At 38.6% G+C, this 18440-nt stretch overlaps 1 protein-coding gene across 1 annotated transcript; it reads left to right on the top strand.

Moving 5' to 3' along the window:
• The first annotated feature begins 3140 nt into the window (after positions 1 to 3140).
• LOC110906667 lies at positions 3141 to 4790 on the top strand. The gene has a single exon (XM_022151772.1). The coding sequence runs from the start codon at positions 3141 to 3143 to the stop codon at positions 4788 to 4790; it is 1650 nt and encodes a 549-aa protein (XP_022007464.1).
• The last annotated feature ends 13650 nt before the right edge of the window (positions 4791 to 18440 follow it).

An 18440-nucleotide genomic window follows, 5' to 3' on the forward strand; every position in this document is an offset into this window, starting at 1 on the left:
TTGTCGTCAATATATATGATGTGTCTAAAATTTATTTTATTTTTAGACTAGTCGTAATGATCGGCTAATATAACTTTTGTGTCGAAATTGTCCGTTTCGCCGACGAAGCATAAAGTGTCGTCCGATGTTTGCCGTCCGTTTTCCGTCATTCGAGGTTCGCTCCATGTATTATGGTATCACATAAATGTGTTTTAAGTGCTCGCGAAGGTTCGCGACTATCGTCCTATTTGTGAATATTTACTAAGTTTTCGGATATAGTGTGTGTGCATATTTTTTTTGTATGTAATGTATTTAGTATTTTGGTAGGTATCTTCCTAATACTAATACATAAAAATGCAAGTAATATACACCAAGTAAAGTATTTAAACTATATAAGTTTTACCAAAAATTATACTTACATATACTTATTATTTTACCCATTTAACATAGTAAAAAAAAAATATGTGTTTATAAAAATACTTAGAGGTTTAGGGCTTAACCATTTTATTAAAACCTCCTTAATGACGATTAACACCACTAATCGCGTTTAACCCTTTTAATCACCCTGTTAATTACAATTTAATCGTATTAGATTTTTAGAAAATTTTGAAATAGTTTCCCCTAAACTATAGCGTTTTCCACGTTTATTAAACGTATCATTAATCATGTTTAAAATCATTTCCAATTTACCATCAACATCAATTCACTAATCTCAACAATTTACAACATTAAATAAACAATTTCTATCACTTATTTCCTTAAATCATGAGCACTTATATATATAAATTTTCTAAAAAAAAAATCCAAGACTTCTATGTCTAGAAATCCAAGACTTTTTAAGTGTGGTTTTCATAACCATTTCTTAAATCACTTGTTATTTATTTATTTATTTTTTTTTTTTTGAAATTACATTTACTAGTTCTTAATCACCATGTTTAGGTCATTAAATCCTTATTCTTTCAAGTTTAAACACACATATATATAAAGCTCATGGATTTAAGGGTGATGATCTTTCTTGATTTAAACATCTAGTTGTTTAAATCATTTTTTTTTAGTCAAGTATAACAAGATCATCACTTATTTAAGTTACTACACTAAATAAACAACATGATCATCATAATCTCATGACTAACATCCTACTCTAATATAAACTAACATGACCATACAACTTATTTAACTCTAAAACACATAATAATCACATAATACTTCATGGTTAGTAAGTTGTTTAAGTTTTGTTTAGGGTTTTAAGTTAAATTTTTCTTAATCCTCAAGATGATCAACAAGTACTTTTGTAATCTATATGTAATAACAAACTTAAAAATGATAAGTTAGTGGCTTACAACTTTGCAAGTGTCTTTAAGAGGATGATTTAGATGAGATTAAGCTTCAACCAAAGCCCTAAGTGTTCTCCATGCTTACACCTTGTTTAAATGATCTTGTAAAGGTTTGATTTAAGTGAAAATGTGGTGTAAAATGGTGTCTAGGGGTGTTCTTGTTTTGGCCGATCACAAAAGGGGGAAAAGGAACGTGATTTTGTATTTCTTGATGTGTTGTAGGAAAGTTAGGAAAATGATGAAGTAAAAGTAGTTTATAATGTTTAAATATATATTTTTTTGTCAAGACATAATCTTTCACCTTACCTAGCATCATCATAATCCCTAGTATATGAAGGGGGTATGGACGATGGGGACATGGTATGGTGGTGATTGTTTACTATTTTTTTTTTTTATAAATTTTAAGCATATAAAACATGTGCACAAATTATTAAATGGCTAGATATTTTAGTAATTAGTTTAGTTAGGATAATTAGGGTGTTAATGATAGTTTAAGGTATTAATAAAGTCTAAATAGTTTACTACTTTAGTGGGTATAGGTTTTGGATGGTAAAAATACCGCTAGTTCGCTCACCGGTTCAATATCGGGTGATATACAAAAGTTGTAGTATAATACCGGGAGCTATGGTTTTACTTTACCATTGATGCTATGGCGTTTACTCAAGCCATTTGCGGCGCCAAAATATCGCTAACTAGTTCGCTAGATGATTCGTTTAGGCGGTTGGATGGTAGAAATATAATTTATTCGCCTATCGGCTCGAGTTTGGATAGTGTGTGAAGGTTGCGGCGTGACACCGGGAGTAAATGTTTCGAGTATCCCATTGATATCCCTAAGCTTATTTATGATGTAAAATGTTATTTACAAGTTCTACGGACATTAAAATGCTGAACTTTAGTGCCGCAGACATTTTATTCGGTTACAGTTTAGCGCAGAACGAACACTTTAAAAAAATATATATATACACTTTTTTTTTTTTAAGTCTATATGTTTTATCCTTTAGTGCCCCTAGTTAGGGGTTTTTACTTATATCCCAACTATACTATTTTTTTTTCATGTCATTCGTTGCTCGTTCGGACAGTTTCGGAACTGGCTGGCATGACTAGTGTGCTCAGGTGAATAGTATTTTCAGCATTACGCCAACATATTAGGACATAGTTTGCGGTTTTCTCGCGCCATAGCGATTGTGTTAATATTGTTTAGCATTTTTAACCACGTCCTATGATTGCTAGACTTTGTACGACCTAATCATGCAATAATTAAATCGTAAAGAGGGAAATTAAATGTTAAACCAAGTGTTTAAGTTGTACGGAATTACCATTATTTTTGCCAGTTGTCACATAAGGACCCTAATATTAAGCAATGTCTCCGAAAAGTTAGGGATGGACATTTTACGGCTGCGGTTAAGGTCCTAAGCTCCAGTGGAGTCGCCCCTCTATGTGATTCGACCTTGAAAGCTCTTATTGATAAACACCCTGTGGTTGCGCCCCCTTCCTTGCCTCCCAACCCTCACGCTCAACCCACTCTTGTTGTTGATGACGAGTGCGTGCTCAAATGTATCCGATCCTTTCCTAAAGGGACATCGTGTGGTAGGGACGGGATGCGAGCCCAACACTTGTTAGATGCTATCGGGGGTGAGGGATCAATGGCTTCCTCGGGTTTGCTAACGGCCATTACTGAAGTTATCAACTTATGGCTTGGAGGATCCTGCCCTAAGGTGCTAGCAGAGTTTGTTTCCTCAGCCCCCTACCCCGTTACTGAAACCCGATAAAGGAATTCGACCTATCGCTGTGGGAGGTATATGGCGAAGGTTGGTTTCCAAGGTGGCAATGAAGAAGGTTGGGAAAAACATGGCTCGGTACTTGGGAGACTTTCAGTTTGGGGTGGGGATGTCAAACGGTGCAGAGGCGGTGCTTCACAGTGCGAACAGGTTTCTCAACTCCTTTCATGCTGATGGTTCCTTAGCCTTGCTTACTGTGGACTTCTCGAATGCGTTCAACACGGTTGACCGCACAACCTTCCTGAAAGAGGTTCGTCAACATTGCCCGTCAATCTATCGATGGGTTCAATTCCGGTACGCCCAGCCTGCCCGGTTGTATGTTGGTAATGAGTGTATTGGGGCTACTACTGGAGTGCAACAAGGGGATCCCTTGGGGCCCCTTCTCTTTTCTCTTGCCTTACACCCACTCATTCTCAGGGTGCAGGACCGATGTAACCTCCCGTTTCATGCTTGGTACTTGGATGATGGGACGATTATTGGCAATGCGACGGAGGTTGCTAGGGCCTTAGACATTATTAACAAGGAAGGGCCATCCCTAGGACTTTACCTCAACATTAAGAAAACAGAGGTATATTGGCCGACATGTGATGGGCAGAAACTTCAGGACGGGCTTTTCCCGAAAGGGATTGGCAGACCAGAGAGGGGGGTTAAGCTGCTGGGTGGCGTTGTTAGCCGTGACCCTAGCTTCATTGGCGAGTTGGCAGGGCGGCGGGCGACGGGGGCGGTTGAACTCATGAAACTCTTGCCATGCCTTAGGGACCCTCAATGTGAACTCCTTCTGCTAAGATCGTGCATGGGGGTTGCTAAGTTACTTTTCGGGCTGCGAACTTGTCAACCTTATTTGATGGAGGATGCATCATCCCGGTTCGATGATGGCCTCCGAGAGGCTATAGAAGACATAGTCGTAGGTGGTGGCCCATTCTTTGGGGACCTCCAATGGCGTTTGGCATCCCTGCCAATGCGTCTAGGTGGTTTGGGTCTGCTCTCAGCTCGAGATGTCAGGGTTTATGCTTTTGTGGCGTCCAGAGCTCAGTCTTGGGAATTACAGGATCATATCCTTCGGAACAGTGGGGTTGTCGAGCTCGACGTGGACTATCTGCAGGCGCTTGAACGCTTAAATGTCTATCTCCCAGACTTTGATACCGGCGGTTTCTCTAAAAAGGACACCGCCCCCTCGAAACCACAAACAACTTTGGCGAATGCTCTGTTTAGCAAAATCGCTCAAAGACTGGGAGAAAATTTTGATTTGTCACCTCGCCAAAGGGCGGTGTGGGAGTGCCTGAAGGGTCCCCATGCTCAGGATTTTCTGACCGTTATCCCAATTGAGGGGCTGGGACAATGTATGTCAGCAGTAGAATACAGAGCAATCCTTAAATACCGGCTGATGATCCCTATGTATCCAGAAGATGAAACGTGCCCAATATGCCGTAAAGCTTGTATGGATAAATACGGAGAGCACGCAGTGCATTGTAAAGAGCTCCCTGGGTTCAAATATCGGCATGACTGGGTACGAGATGTTTTGTGGGACATCCTGAGAAGAGCTGGGATTTCAGCTAAGAAAGAGGCTCCTGTGATTTCCTTACGGACCCCATGGAAGGGAGATCTACTCTGCGACCAGCAGATCTGCTCGTTTTTGGTTGGGCTAGGGGGAAACACGCTTGTGTTGACCTCACGGGGGTTTCCCCTCTGGTTGGCTTAAGGGAAAACGGGTTTGTAGCTGGTCAAGCAGCAAGAAAGGCAGAATCGAAGAAAGTTGACAAGCACGCTAAAGCTTGTGCAGAGAACCAACATGTTTTTGTCCCTTTTGCCTTTGACACATTTGGCTCTCTAGCGCCAGAAGCTATCCAATTCCTGACCAGGGTCCAACGGGTCATCCACAACAATTGCTCGGCACCAAGGGGACGAGATTTTGTCTTTGGCAGATTAGGGTTTGCCATTCAGAAAGGGGTGGCGGCGCAGCTTGTTGCCCGTCTACCTTTTGTTTTGATGTAACTTGGCAAATATGAATGAAAAATATCGGGATGAGTTTATTGGTACATATGAGATGTTTTATGTATATTTGCTTTAAAAATGACAAAATAGATAAGTTAGTAATATTTTGTGTGTTCGGCGTTAAATTCTATGAACGTTTATGTATGTATATATTACGACGCGCAAATCGTAGATATATTGCGTATAAACAGGAGAGTTAACGGATTTACACAATAATGGTCACCAATAAAATCGTTCAAGCCGCAAAAATCATAAAAATATATATGGACTCATATATATATATATATATATATATATATATATATATATATATATCAAGATCATTTCAGAACAAAAAAAATTACAGAACTTGCAGAACTCTTTATAGTCACTCATTTTTTTTATTAAATTTTTCTTTATTTTATTAATGAAGGTTACAAAAGTAAATTTACATATCCCAAGTTATCACATGTTTTTTTATCCTCGTTTCTCTCAATTTCAATACTTGGTTGTTGACTCAATTCCTAATTTTTCTCACTTTTATATCAACATAAATCGGAAAGCATGTATACGCTAGAATATACATATGTGTTAATCGGATAAAAATATGAAGATTTCACATATTGTAAGGCTATAATCAAAAAAATCAGGTTCATTTAATTTCAAATCTATCAGTGTGTTATAGGTATTCATTCAATCATTTATTTTGGGTTCTGTTATTTGTTTATACATATTATTATTTTTTCTTGTTTCTTTCTTACCAACAAATGGATTTGTAAAAGTCAGTTTGGGATGGTATTTTAAATTTTTACACATGTTTATATATGTGTAAATTTGTTTTTTTTTTTTGTAAAATACATATTTACATATATGTAAAAACATATGATATACATATATGTAAAGAATTTTCATATATGTAAAACTAAAAGGTTTATATTTTATTTCTTGTTAATATATTTTATGTTTTGTTCTACTAGGTAATATGTTTGTTTTTCTCCAATTACACATGTGTAAGCCAACTAAACTACTTATTTTCATGTATGTAAAATATAGATATGTATGTAATGTATTTTCATCTATGTAAATATTACAAGTTTGTGTATCTGTACTTTGTATTTTACAAGTCCAATTTTCACACATATTTTTCTATTATTTAAGTTTGATTTTCTATTAAAAATCATAGGATGACACATTTAGATGCAATTTTCTTTTACTATACCCTTATTATGGTGCGGAATTTGGAACATGAACGTAGGAGAAAAAATCGGAATTATTTACGGGTGTGTTTTAAATTCAAATGTAATTTTCTTTTACTATTATACCCTTATTCAATAAAACTAACTAATTAAATTTCCTATAATACCCTAATCTATTTTCAACCATTGATTAATTAATCAATGGCTCTAAATAGTTCTTAAGAGTTCTGCATAAAAAACAAGTTCTGCAAAGAACCCAACCCATATATATATATATATATATATATATATATATATATATACTAACATGCCAACATAATCACAAATGACAACTTTTCGAGAAAATCTCAAAGTTATGTGATAATTCTAAGAAACGAAGAAACTTACGATTTTTGTGTTATATACATATATATTGATTTAGAATTGTTCCTATATTAGGACGTATATAAAAAATCAATCTCTGGGATTGCGATATTAAAATACGCACCCAAAGGTGAGTGTCACTAAACCCCTCTTTTTACTGTTTTGTATATATTTTGGGGGTGTAACACGTCGTTAAAAGGGTTTAATAATATTTTCGAAATAAAACATACCTTTTAATATAAAATATATATTTTCGCTGGAAATATATGAATTTGATAAGTTATACGTTTCGAAGTAAAACGTTTTTGATGAATGAATATTATATGTGCAGGATTTCTTAAGTGAAACGAGACCGTACGAATTGGGGATGAATTCCGGACTGAGTCTCAACATTTGAGTGACAGGAAATTCGTAAATCGTAGTATATTAAATTGTCATATTAGTAGGATATATATATTGTACGTGAGGCAGACATCATATTGTTCTTCGAGAAAGAACCCTGCGCCCATGATGTCGTTTAATCAGTTAAGTAATGTACGCGAGGAATTGTTGGTAGATCTATCGGGTTGACAACCCCGTCGTGACAGGTCGCCCCGTGTCAATGTCAAATGACGAATTATTATTCTGTTTATTTTCTAGCATTGATTATCCCTGCATGGTTAATATATAGTTCGTATCGTCTAGCTAACACACGAGTCTGAAAATTGATGCAACAAATTAATATACAAAACCTGGGCAGTATTACTGTTGTCGGAGTAATGAACCGACGGAAGGCCCATGGATTTTATTAAGAAAGTAAAATGGACTTTCTTTGAATTAAATGGATGTTTTTAAATAAACACCTAATCAGAAAGTTATCCTTGGAATAAAATTTGTTAGTAAACAAATAAGTGAACTCACCTTCCTTTGTGTTGACACTTGATTTTAACGTGTTCTACAAGTACTTGAATTCGGCTTTGGGAAATCATGGCGTATCGTGTGTTTGATGATGCATGTTGTTTTGTTTAAATATGTTGGACAACTTTTAAACTTTCTGGGACTTTTGTAATAAGATCCGCGAGGATCAAAGACATCTTAACTATGTAGTTGCGTCGTGTCTTAAAACGTAACGTTTAAACACTTATGTTTAAAATAAACTGATATGTCTAACAATAAAATCCATCGCTCGACAAGATATAAATGAGCACCAACTTACGTCTCCAATACGTTTAATATTCCGCTGCGACGTTTTTGGGGTGTAACAGCAAGCGAAGGAACAACAACAACAGCAAGAACAATGCAGTAGTCACAGCACCGCCCAACAACCAGACTCGTCAAATTGCTACAACCAACACACCACCGGCTAAGCGTACGTACACTGGTGTTCACCCTCTGTGCCATACATGCACCTATCATCATCTAACAGGGGTGAACTGTCGTTTATGTGTTAATTGCAACGTCTATGGGCACTACACCGCCTACTGTCGCTCAGGCTCTCGCCAGCAAGCTCCTCAAGCTCTTCCTGCACCACCCACTCAGCCTCTTGCTCCTCAGGTTAACCAAGCAGCTCTTGCACCCGCTGTTCACGCACGAGCTTGCTACACTTGTGGTGACCCATATCACTTTGCAAACGTCTGCCCTCAGCGTGTTGTGAAACAAGAGTCGTAGCAATAACCACCACCACAGCAACAACAACCACAGCAGCAGCAGCAACAGCAGCCACAGCAAGCAGCCCACGGAAGAACCTTCAATATCAACGTCCGCCAGGCTCAGACTGACAACAATGTTGTCAATGGTACGTTCCTTGTTAACGGTATTTATGCTTCATGCTTGTTTGATACTGGAGTCGATAACTGTTTTGTATCGTTTGAATTTGAAAAAATTCTAAAACGTAAACGCGCTAACCTCCCAACGACTTTCGACGTAGAAGTTGCCACCGGAAGAACCGTCACCGTCAGCTTTGTTCTCCGTGATTGTACTCTCGAACTCAACAATCACATCTTCCCAATCGATCTCATTCCTATGCAGCTTGGTAGTTTCGACGTCATAGTAGGCATGGATTTTCTTCGTGAAAATCGTGCCGAAGTTGTTTGTTTCGAAAAGATGATTTGTTTCTTTCTTTTAAATGGGGCTCTGCTTTGTGTCTACGGTGAAGTACTCTCGAAAGAATTGAAGCTTATGTCGTGCATCCAAGCAAGTAAGTACTTATGCAAGGAGTACACCGCTTTCTTGGTTCACATTGTAGTAGCGGAGGAGGAAAAGAAGACGATGAAGGAAGTACTTGTGGTTCGTGATTTTCCTAACGTCTTTCCCGACGATTTACCCGGTCTACCCCGTACTCGTGATATCGATTTTCGTATCAACCTTATCCCTAGTGCTAACCCTGTTGCAAAAGCTCCTTATCGTCTTGCACCGTCCGAAATGCGTGAACTTTCTAGTCAACTCCAGGAATTGCTTGATAAAGTCTTCATATACCCTAGCACATTACCGTGGGGCGCACCTGTCCTTTTTTTGTGAAAAAGAAGGATGGATCATTCCAAATGTGCATCGATTATAGGGAACTCAACAAGCTTACCATCAAGAATCGCTACCCTCTACCCCGAATCGACGATTTATTTGATCACCTACAAGGTGCTACGTGTTTCTCAAAGATCGATCTACGTTCCGGCTATCATCAGTTGCGTATACAAGAGCAAGACATTCCGAAAACTGCATTCCGCACCCATTATGGCCATTATGAATTCGTGGTCATGCCTTTTAGTCTCACAAACGCACCCGCGGTCTTCATGGACTTGATGAACCGTGTGTGCAAACCCTTTCTAGATCACTTCGTTATTATGTTTATCGATGATATCCTTATCTACTCGAAGTCGAGATCCGAACATGCGCAACATCTTCGTTTAGTTCTCGAGCTTCTCCAAGGAAATCGCCTCTTTGCCACCTCCAAGTGTGAATTTTGGCTCGAGGAGGTTCAATTTCTCGGTCACATCGTTAACAGTCAAGGAATTCACGTCGACCCCGCAAAAATTGAAACAGTGAAGAGTTGGATCACGCCAAAGAACCCATCCGAAGTCCATTCTTTTCTCGGATTGGCGGGCTATTACCGTCGATTCATCACCGACTTTTCTAAAATCACCGTACCTCTCACCGCTCTAACTCAGAAGGACAAGCCTTTTGTTTGGGGTTCCAAACAGGAAGAAGCCTTTCAAACTCTCAAGCACATGCTTTGCAACGCTCCTGTCCTTACACTTCCCGACGGAAATGATGATTTCGTTGTTTATTGCGATGCCTCTAACCTAGGTCTTGGTTGTGTTCTTATGCAACGAGACAAGGTTATCGCGTATACTTCTCGACAACTCAAGGTCAACGAGAAGAACTACACTACCCACGAGCTCGAACTCGGTGCAGTTGTTTTTGCATTAAAGATATGGCGACACTACCTTTATGGTACAAAGTGTATGGTGTTCACCGACCACAAGAGCCTACAACACATCTTGAACTAGAAAGAACTGAACATGCGCCAACGCCGATGGGTTGAACTTCTCAACGACTATGATTGCGAGATACGCTACCATCCAGGCAAGGCAAACGTCGTAGCCGATGCCCTCAGTCGATGAAGCTTTGTGTATAGTATTCGTGACGTTCAAGCCCAGAGTAATCTCGAAGCTCTAATTCGCGACGCACAACATTTACGCGTCATTGAGAATACGTTGAAAGAGGAAATGAAGTGTGGTGCTGAAACTCAGCTTGTCACCAAAACGAACGGTATCTTTTACTATCTTGAACGCATTTGGATTCCTAATCGTCATAATCTCCGAGAGATATTGCTGACTGAAGCTCACAAATCCTGATATTCCATTCACTCCGGTGCCGACAAGATGTACCAGGACCTCCGTTCCAGGTATTGGTGGCCGGGCATGAAAAAGTATATCGCTCTCTACGTTTCAAAATGCCTAACTTGTTCGAAAGTAAAGGCCGGACATCAACGACCCTCTGGCTTACTCGAACAACCCGAGATCCCAATGTGGAAATGGGAGAGTATCGCCATGGATTTTATTACGAAACTCCCTCGTACGCCTTCTGGTCACGATAGCATTTGGGTTATCGTTGATCGTCTTACGAAATCCGCTCATTTCATTCCGATACGAGAAGACTTTAAGGTAGAACGATTAGCACGAATCTATACCGACGAAGTCATTAGTCGACATGGGACGCCTCATGACATCATTTCTGACCATGATGGGAGATTCACCTCACGTCTCTGGGAGACATTCCAATCCGCTCTTGGTACAACTCTTAATCTCAGTACCGCATTTCATCCCCAGACCGACGGTCAGACTGAGCGCACGATCCGCACCCTCGAAGACATGCTTCGTTCGTGCGTTATAGATTTTGGTGGTAATTGGGATTCACATTTACCTTTAGTAGAATTCTCATACAATAATAGTTATCACGCTAGTATTCAAATGGCATCCTTTGAGGCATTATATGGTAGAAAATGTTGATCGCCTGTTGTATGGCACGAGATCGGAGACGCACAAATCACCGGTCCCGAGTTACTGCAAGAAACGATAGACAAGATTCTCAAGATACGAGACAATCTCTTGAAAGCTTGGAGTCGTCAAAAGAGCTACGCTGATAAACGCCGCAAGCCCCTAGAGTTCGAAGTTGGTGATCACGTACTCCTAAAGGTTTCACCTTGGAAGGGGGTGATCTGATTCGGCAAGAAAGGGAAACTAGCGCCACGATACGTGAGTCCCTTTAAAATTCTGGAAAGAATTAGCAAAGTGGCCTACCGACTCGAATTACCAGTTGAACTTAACAACGTACACCCAACTTTCCACGTCTCAAACCTCAAGAAGTGTCTAGCTGAAGATCTTCTTGTACCTCTCGAAGACCTACAAGTAAACGAGACTCTGCACTTTGTGGAAAAGCCAGTAGAAATCATGGATCGAGAGACTAAAAAACTTCGACGCTCTCGCATTCGCATAGTGAAGGTTTGCTGGGAAGGCAAACGCGACACCGAGTTCACTTGGGAACTCGAAAGTGATATGAAAGCTAAATATCCGTAGCTCTTTGTTACGTCTGCTCCTTAATTTCGGGACGAAATTCTCTAATGTAGGGGTAACTATAACAACCCGACTTTACATATTGTTTCTGCTTGCTTTTGCTTTGAATTGTAACCATCTCTTACTTTGAGATTAGATATAATAAAGGTCTATGTTATACTAAATACATTTTCATCACACAGCACAGCTACACGCTTAAACGCTTTATTATCGCAATGCTTAACGCTAACGCAAAACAAATTACAGAGAATTGTGCTATTTAAATTGCCGAGTGTGTTCGTTTGGTTACCATACGCCACCGCGTTCGCTTACCATGATTAAAAATGCTAAATCGCAAACGCTATTAGTAGTAGTGATGTTATGCTGTATGTTTTTATATGCCTTTGTGAACGCGTTGTAGGATCGTGTTTGACTCCCGAACGATTGCGAAACGACATGTATGACGTGCGGAATCCATGCACGTGTTTGGATCGAACACAAGAATTAATATAATCAAGATTCAATTAAGATCTAACAATGTTTTACAACTTTGAATCTCTCCTTTGCTACTTTCTCTCTCTAGAATCCAAGAGCTCCAAGTAGAGAATGGCAAAAGTTCTAAAATGTAACAAGACATGGGGTATTTACAGGGAAGGCCTAATGAAGGCTTCATTTAACTTTCTAATTCCATCCGTCCGGATGGGCTCACCACCATCCGTCCGGATGGACTTCTCCCTATAATCTTCATTCTTGAAACGTGCCTTGTTCCATTTCTTCTACGACGTACGATTGACGGAGGTGATAGAAATAAATGCACTCACAGACTCCCCCTTGGATATTAACGCAGTCAATCTGGTAGCTTCTGTCTTTTCTCTCTCTTTGTGTCTTTACGAAGCTTTGACATCTTTAGAAACCACAGACTCCCTCTTCAAGCTTTTCTTGATTCTGCGTTCTGAATTTGCTTCCTTTTTCGGTTTACTCTATCTTCAGGCTCCCCCTTTCGTAAAGCTTCCATGCTTTAGGATCGACACCCGGTTCTTCAGTTACAAGCTCCCCCTTGCGATGAGCTCGTCTTCAGACTCCCCCTTAGCTTCAACTATCGGGATCGTAATTTGGCTTAACATCTGCAGCATCTCAAACTTTTATAAGAAATACGACAATTTAAGATTCAAACTTGTGAACCTGGCTCTAATCACAAATATAACAATATGTAATTTCCAGGAATAACTTGGCTCTCCCCGCCCCCCCCCCCCATCAAATGACTTTATGAATTTGACAGTTTTAATAATCCAAAACCTCACAAATAATCTTCCAAGTCCAAATTAATGACCTTGGAGATTTCACAAACTGTTTTTTAAAATTTTCAATTTAAAACTTCAAGTTCCAAATTAATGAACTTGTTTATTTTTAGAAACACGTTCAGCACAATTAGATTTTGAAACTCAACTCTCAGACATCGGTTGTCGAAACTAAAGTTGAAACAAAATCTTTTTGTATTTTTCTGAAACATAAAGCAGTAAACAAATATTTACAGACAATATTTTTGTTTGAGTTCGCGTCAGGGGATCATATCAGTTTATGACAAGTCACTAGCACCGTTGAGCTATAAACACTTTAAGTTCTAAACGATTCACTTAGATTGTTAATATACTTATCCACTTAAATTTTCACACAAAGTTCAAATGATTCGAGATACGTGATTAGTGTTTTAAGGACATAAACTTATTCGCGTGTCCCACCTCAGAATATACTCCTGTATCAAGATTCCCTAGATTCAGTCTTACAGGTGAATATACCATAGTGATATCTGTACTCTGGGTTAGTGCGAGACCTTGAGAGCTCAGGTATGAACTAACATTCAGTCAAAGAGATAAAGGCTCGACTTTAGGTGTGTCCCCCTTGGGGATCTTCTTTACAACTGCACTTGATTCATATCTTTCGATATTTTTCAATTTTTATGCAGAGGGTAAGCTTTAAGCGTGTAAAGTATTATACGAAGTCTAGGCTATTGCTTCCGCAATATTAGAAGACCAGGTATAATACCCCAGCTATCAAACAGTATAAATACCTAGTATCTCAGAATCTTTCGATCTCTCAAACAAGATTTCGGGGGTTACCCATATATCCGAGAGATGTTCCCCATGAGATAAGTAAGATATTGATATTTATGGGCTCAAGGGAATAATATTAAAGGGAAAGTGAAGGTCAACTGGAACCGGGTTTCTCTGCCGAGGAGTGAAGGGGGTTTGGGGATTAGAAGAGTGGCCGATATGAATAATGCGCTTATGACTAATCATATATGGAGCCTTATAACCCATCGAGAATCCTTATGGGTTAAATGGATCCATTCCTACCGTATCTGTGGGAGGAGCTTTTGGGATGTTCCGTTAAAAAATAATGTTCCGTGGACATGGAGGAAATTACTATCTCTTCGACACAGTGTTAGGAATCATGTGTGGACTAAGCTGGGCGACGGCAGGTGCACGGATGTGTTGTATGATAAATGGGATGATGTTTGTCCTCTTAACAATATTATCATGCCAAGTTTGATTGCTAATGCGGGGCTCACTCTAAATACTAAGGTTGCGGAGGTTTATATTGACGGTGAGTGGATGTGGCCGAGTGCTTGGAGTTCAAGATTTCCTTCCCTACTAAATATGAGGCCGATTACTTTGACTGAATTCATGCATGATAAGCTAGTTAGGCATTCTCGATTGGGTACAGAGGTAGAGTTCAGTACAGCGACAGTATGGGATGATGTACGACATGCTCAAAATGATGTCTCATGGGGTAAGGTGGTGTGGTTTCCTCAAGCGATTCCTCGCCACTCGTTCTTTATGTGGCTCCTTGTGAATAGAAGATTGAAGACACATGATGTTATGGCTAAGTGGTCGGTGACGGGCAACACTAATTTCGATCTTCTTTGCTGTTCTTTGTGTATGACAGGTCCAGATTCTCACGAACACTTGTTCTTTGAGTGTAATTTTGCATCCAAAGTTTGGAGTGGTGTTAAAGATAGAGCTAGAATGGCTAATATTCCGGAACAATGGAACGCTATTTATGATCATTTGGTGGGGATCGCTGCATCCAAAATGGCTCAGCATGTTATTTCGAAGCTTGTGGTGGCCGCGGCAGCTTACTTTGTTTGGCAAGAGAGAAATGCTCGGTTGTTTTCGAATAAGACACGGTCTCCGGAAAAGTTAGTTGAGGTGATTCTTACTACGGTGCGATTGAAACTTCACACGTGTAGATTTAAAGCCTCGGTCCAAGTTCACTCGATTCTTCATGATTGGAAGCTTCCAAGGGGTTTGCTGATTGAAGATGATGATTGTGGCTAGTTAGTATTTTTTTCGTTTGTATTTTCGGCTTTATGAGCTGTGGTTTTCGTTGTGGCTATTTTGTTTAGGGTAGTTTGAACTGGTTTTTCATGTATGGTGTGTCATACATGACAACTGAGGAAGACTCTCTTCCTCACTTGTTTTGTTTGGTTTGGTATTATTATAAAATTCAACGGGGTAACCCTTTACCCAAAAAAAAGATATTGATATTTAGGTTTATATCTCGAAAACAATCTACTAAATGTGTAAAAACCTACAGGCATATCATCAGTGAGACCGTTTATCACATTTTAACTTTCCATTTCTTTAGCGTACTGTAATTGTCTACTGATGTACTATCATTTCCTCTTTTTACACAAAAACTCTTTTTGAATTTTCTATTGTTTTTGGCTTTTGCAAATTTTCTAATGTTTTTGTATTTTCTGAAATTCTTACTCCCCCTAAAATTCAAAACATTTAAGAAAATATGACAAACCGATGTAGATAGCTTTGTCTCGCCATCCATTTTCTGTGTCTCATGCTTTGTTTTGCAGAAAATATAACATGTGAAGCAGTAAGTACCCCCATGATTTACAACACATTGATATTTGACAGTTTGAAAACCGTTTTTCAATCTTGTAAAATTAATCATGTTTGTTCAGCCGTGAGGGTTTCGGCATATCAATTAAAACATCTTTTTGTAAATTTTTTTATTTTTGACAAAATTTAAAACAAACATATATTTTTTTTTATTTTTTAATTTTTGATAAAATAAAAAACATATTTTTGGTTTTTAAATTTTTCAAACTTTTAGGATTTTTGAAATATGGTTTATTTATGTACAAAAAGAACCAAACTCCCTGATTTTAAACGCAGGAATTAGCAGCCTCCAATTGTGCCAGGCTGCTCTCATGTTCATCTTGACAATCATCTGTTTTCTTGAGCACCTGCACATTCACACTACTCAATTACTTGAACAATTCAGCCCAGGTCTTTTGATCTTAGGCATTTCAACACAATATGCTTCATTTAATTTCCGAAATTTTTTGTCGTTTGGTACAAACAACTTTTCATCTTTAATTTCAACCGTTTTGGTTGAGTCAGTTTTCTGGTTCAGAAATAGATTGTTTCTTAACCACCCAGGTTTGTCCTTTTGAAACAGTTCTTTTGTAAAAATGTGAATCATTTTGAACATTTTGTTTTCGCAAATTAGCTTCGGTTTTCCAAAACAGATGCGGTTTGGTCATATCAACCGATGTTCGCCAACTTTGTGTTGTTCTGAATCTGGGTTTGTGAGAATTCCAGGTTTGTTATGAATCAAACCTAATTGAGTTTGATTTCCATGTTTGATTTGAAACAAACTTGTTTGTGTTGTACCTCCAAATTTGTTTTGAATCAAACCTGGTTGACCTTTGTTTCACATCCTCAGATTTCTGTTTCCCAACATCAACAGGCTTTGGTTTTGGACACTTACGACCAACATGTCCAATTTTATTACATTTAAAGCATGTTTTCTTTGAAACATCTTTAGCCTGTTGTTGCTGTTTCTTTTGAGCATAGAACTCTTCATTAGATTGTCGTCTAAATTTGAGTTCTTTCTCTTCTTCTGAACTTTTCTCATGAACAAAATTCATTTTCTTTTGATAATTTTGTTTATCAACCTTTTTATTTTGATTTTGTTTCTTCTTATAACCCAACCCAGCCTTCATGTTTTTCTTTTTGTAACTAGGTTTGTTATAAGAAGTTTTTTGCTCGTTCCAACAAATTTTGAAATTTCAGATTTTTCAGTTTCTACCAATTTGAAAACTTTATCAATCTTTTCCAAAATCACACTTTGAATCGGGAATTCAATATCTGAGAACAATTTGTCCGATCCAATCATGGTATAAGCCAATCCTTTTGAATCATCATTCGCATTTTTCTCAGATTTTGAATTTTTCAGATAACCTTCATGAAAACTTCCCTCATTTTCATCTTGTGACTCGGACTTATCTATTTTGGAAGAATCATCTTGTAAAACACTTCCAATGACCTTACCTACCACCTCTGAATCACTAGAATCATCAGATTTGGAATAGGTTACGTCAATATTATCTGGCAATTGAACGACCATGTTGAAAGCATTTTCCACCTTCTCGTCATCATAGAATGTGAATTTTTCCTCAAACGGTGGTGGAACCTGATGATATTCTGAGCCAATTCCATTCTTGTTTTTTTTTCAGAATCTTTATTATCCAGTTTTAAATTGAAAATACGTTCAAGAACATATGATGAAGCGTGATAACTATGCAACTTCTTATTATCTTGTTCTAAATCAGCTATTTTACATTTCAGCTTAGCAACATCTTCAGTATAAGAATTTACATCTTGTTGTTTATTTCATACTGTCGCTTAAGCGTATCAGATGTGTAGGATCGTTTGCACGACCAAAACGAGTCGTTTAGAAGAGTTCTAATCAATACGAGAGGCGGAAACAAACGTATAAACTCTGAAACAGCTTGATATACACTCTAATTGTCTTGTTTATTGATATAACAGCGTTTTACAGCCTTGAGACACTTCGGCAGCACCTTGGTACCGGAATCACAAAGTTACAAATGAAATGATCAAGGCAGGTATTTATAGGCATTCCATTTCGCGCGGAACAGCTCACACGAAATGGCATTTCGTACGAAATGGCATTTCGTACGAAATGGCTTCACCATTTCATGCGAAATGGCAAGTTGTCATTTCGTACGAAATGGATATTCCATTTCATGCGAAATGGCCTCAACCTATATTTTCCCGGTTTTCTCGTACAACATGCCCTAATCTTCAAAACCTATTACAAGACTCGATAGAAGACGAAGTCGACAGACATATGCACTAACAGACTCCCCCTTGGATGTTAACGAAGTCTTCAGTGTCGAGTCTTCCACGTGTTCAGTCTTTATCAGTCTTCTTGTTCTCTCCGAAGTATCTGACAATGTAAGCATCCTCAATCTCTATCTCTATCTTCTTTCTCTTTCTTTCAAAATCTCAATCTGTTTCTATCTTCTCTTGATCAGATCTCCTGATTCCATAAGTTCTTCAGCATCAGCAACTAATCTCTCCCTTGGATGTTGATCTACTAGACTTCAAACTCTTCAACATTAGCAGCTGGCATGACCATCAGGATTCGAAACTGGCCCTACTATCTTTTGTAGGTCCGTAACGATCCGATTTCAGTTTCGGTTCGGTGAAAGTAGTGAGACGGGTGATTCGAGCCATAAACAATCGATAATAAACAAGAAAGATAGAAATTTTAATAATTGTAACATAGAAGTTTCATTGATTGGATAAGAACAATACAAAGGATAATGATCCACCCCGGGTGAGCTCCCCGGGGTGGTGGCTCACAAATGCACACCTAACAAATAAGGTGTAGTTCCCTATTTATACACCCTTGAGCCTTGTCCTCCAAGCAAGCCGCCTCTTGCTTGGAAAACCTACTAAA

The sequence above is a fragment of the Helianthus annuus genome, chromosome 14, assembly GCF_002127325.2.
Source record: "Helianthus annuus cultivar XRQ/B chromosome 14, HanXRQr2.0-SUNRISE, whole genome shotgun sequence".
Classification (NCBI taxonomy): domain Eukaryota; kingdom Viridiplantae; phylum Streptophyta; class Magnoliopsida; order Asterales; family Asteraceae; genus Helianthus; species Helianthus annuus.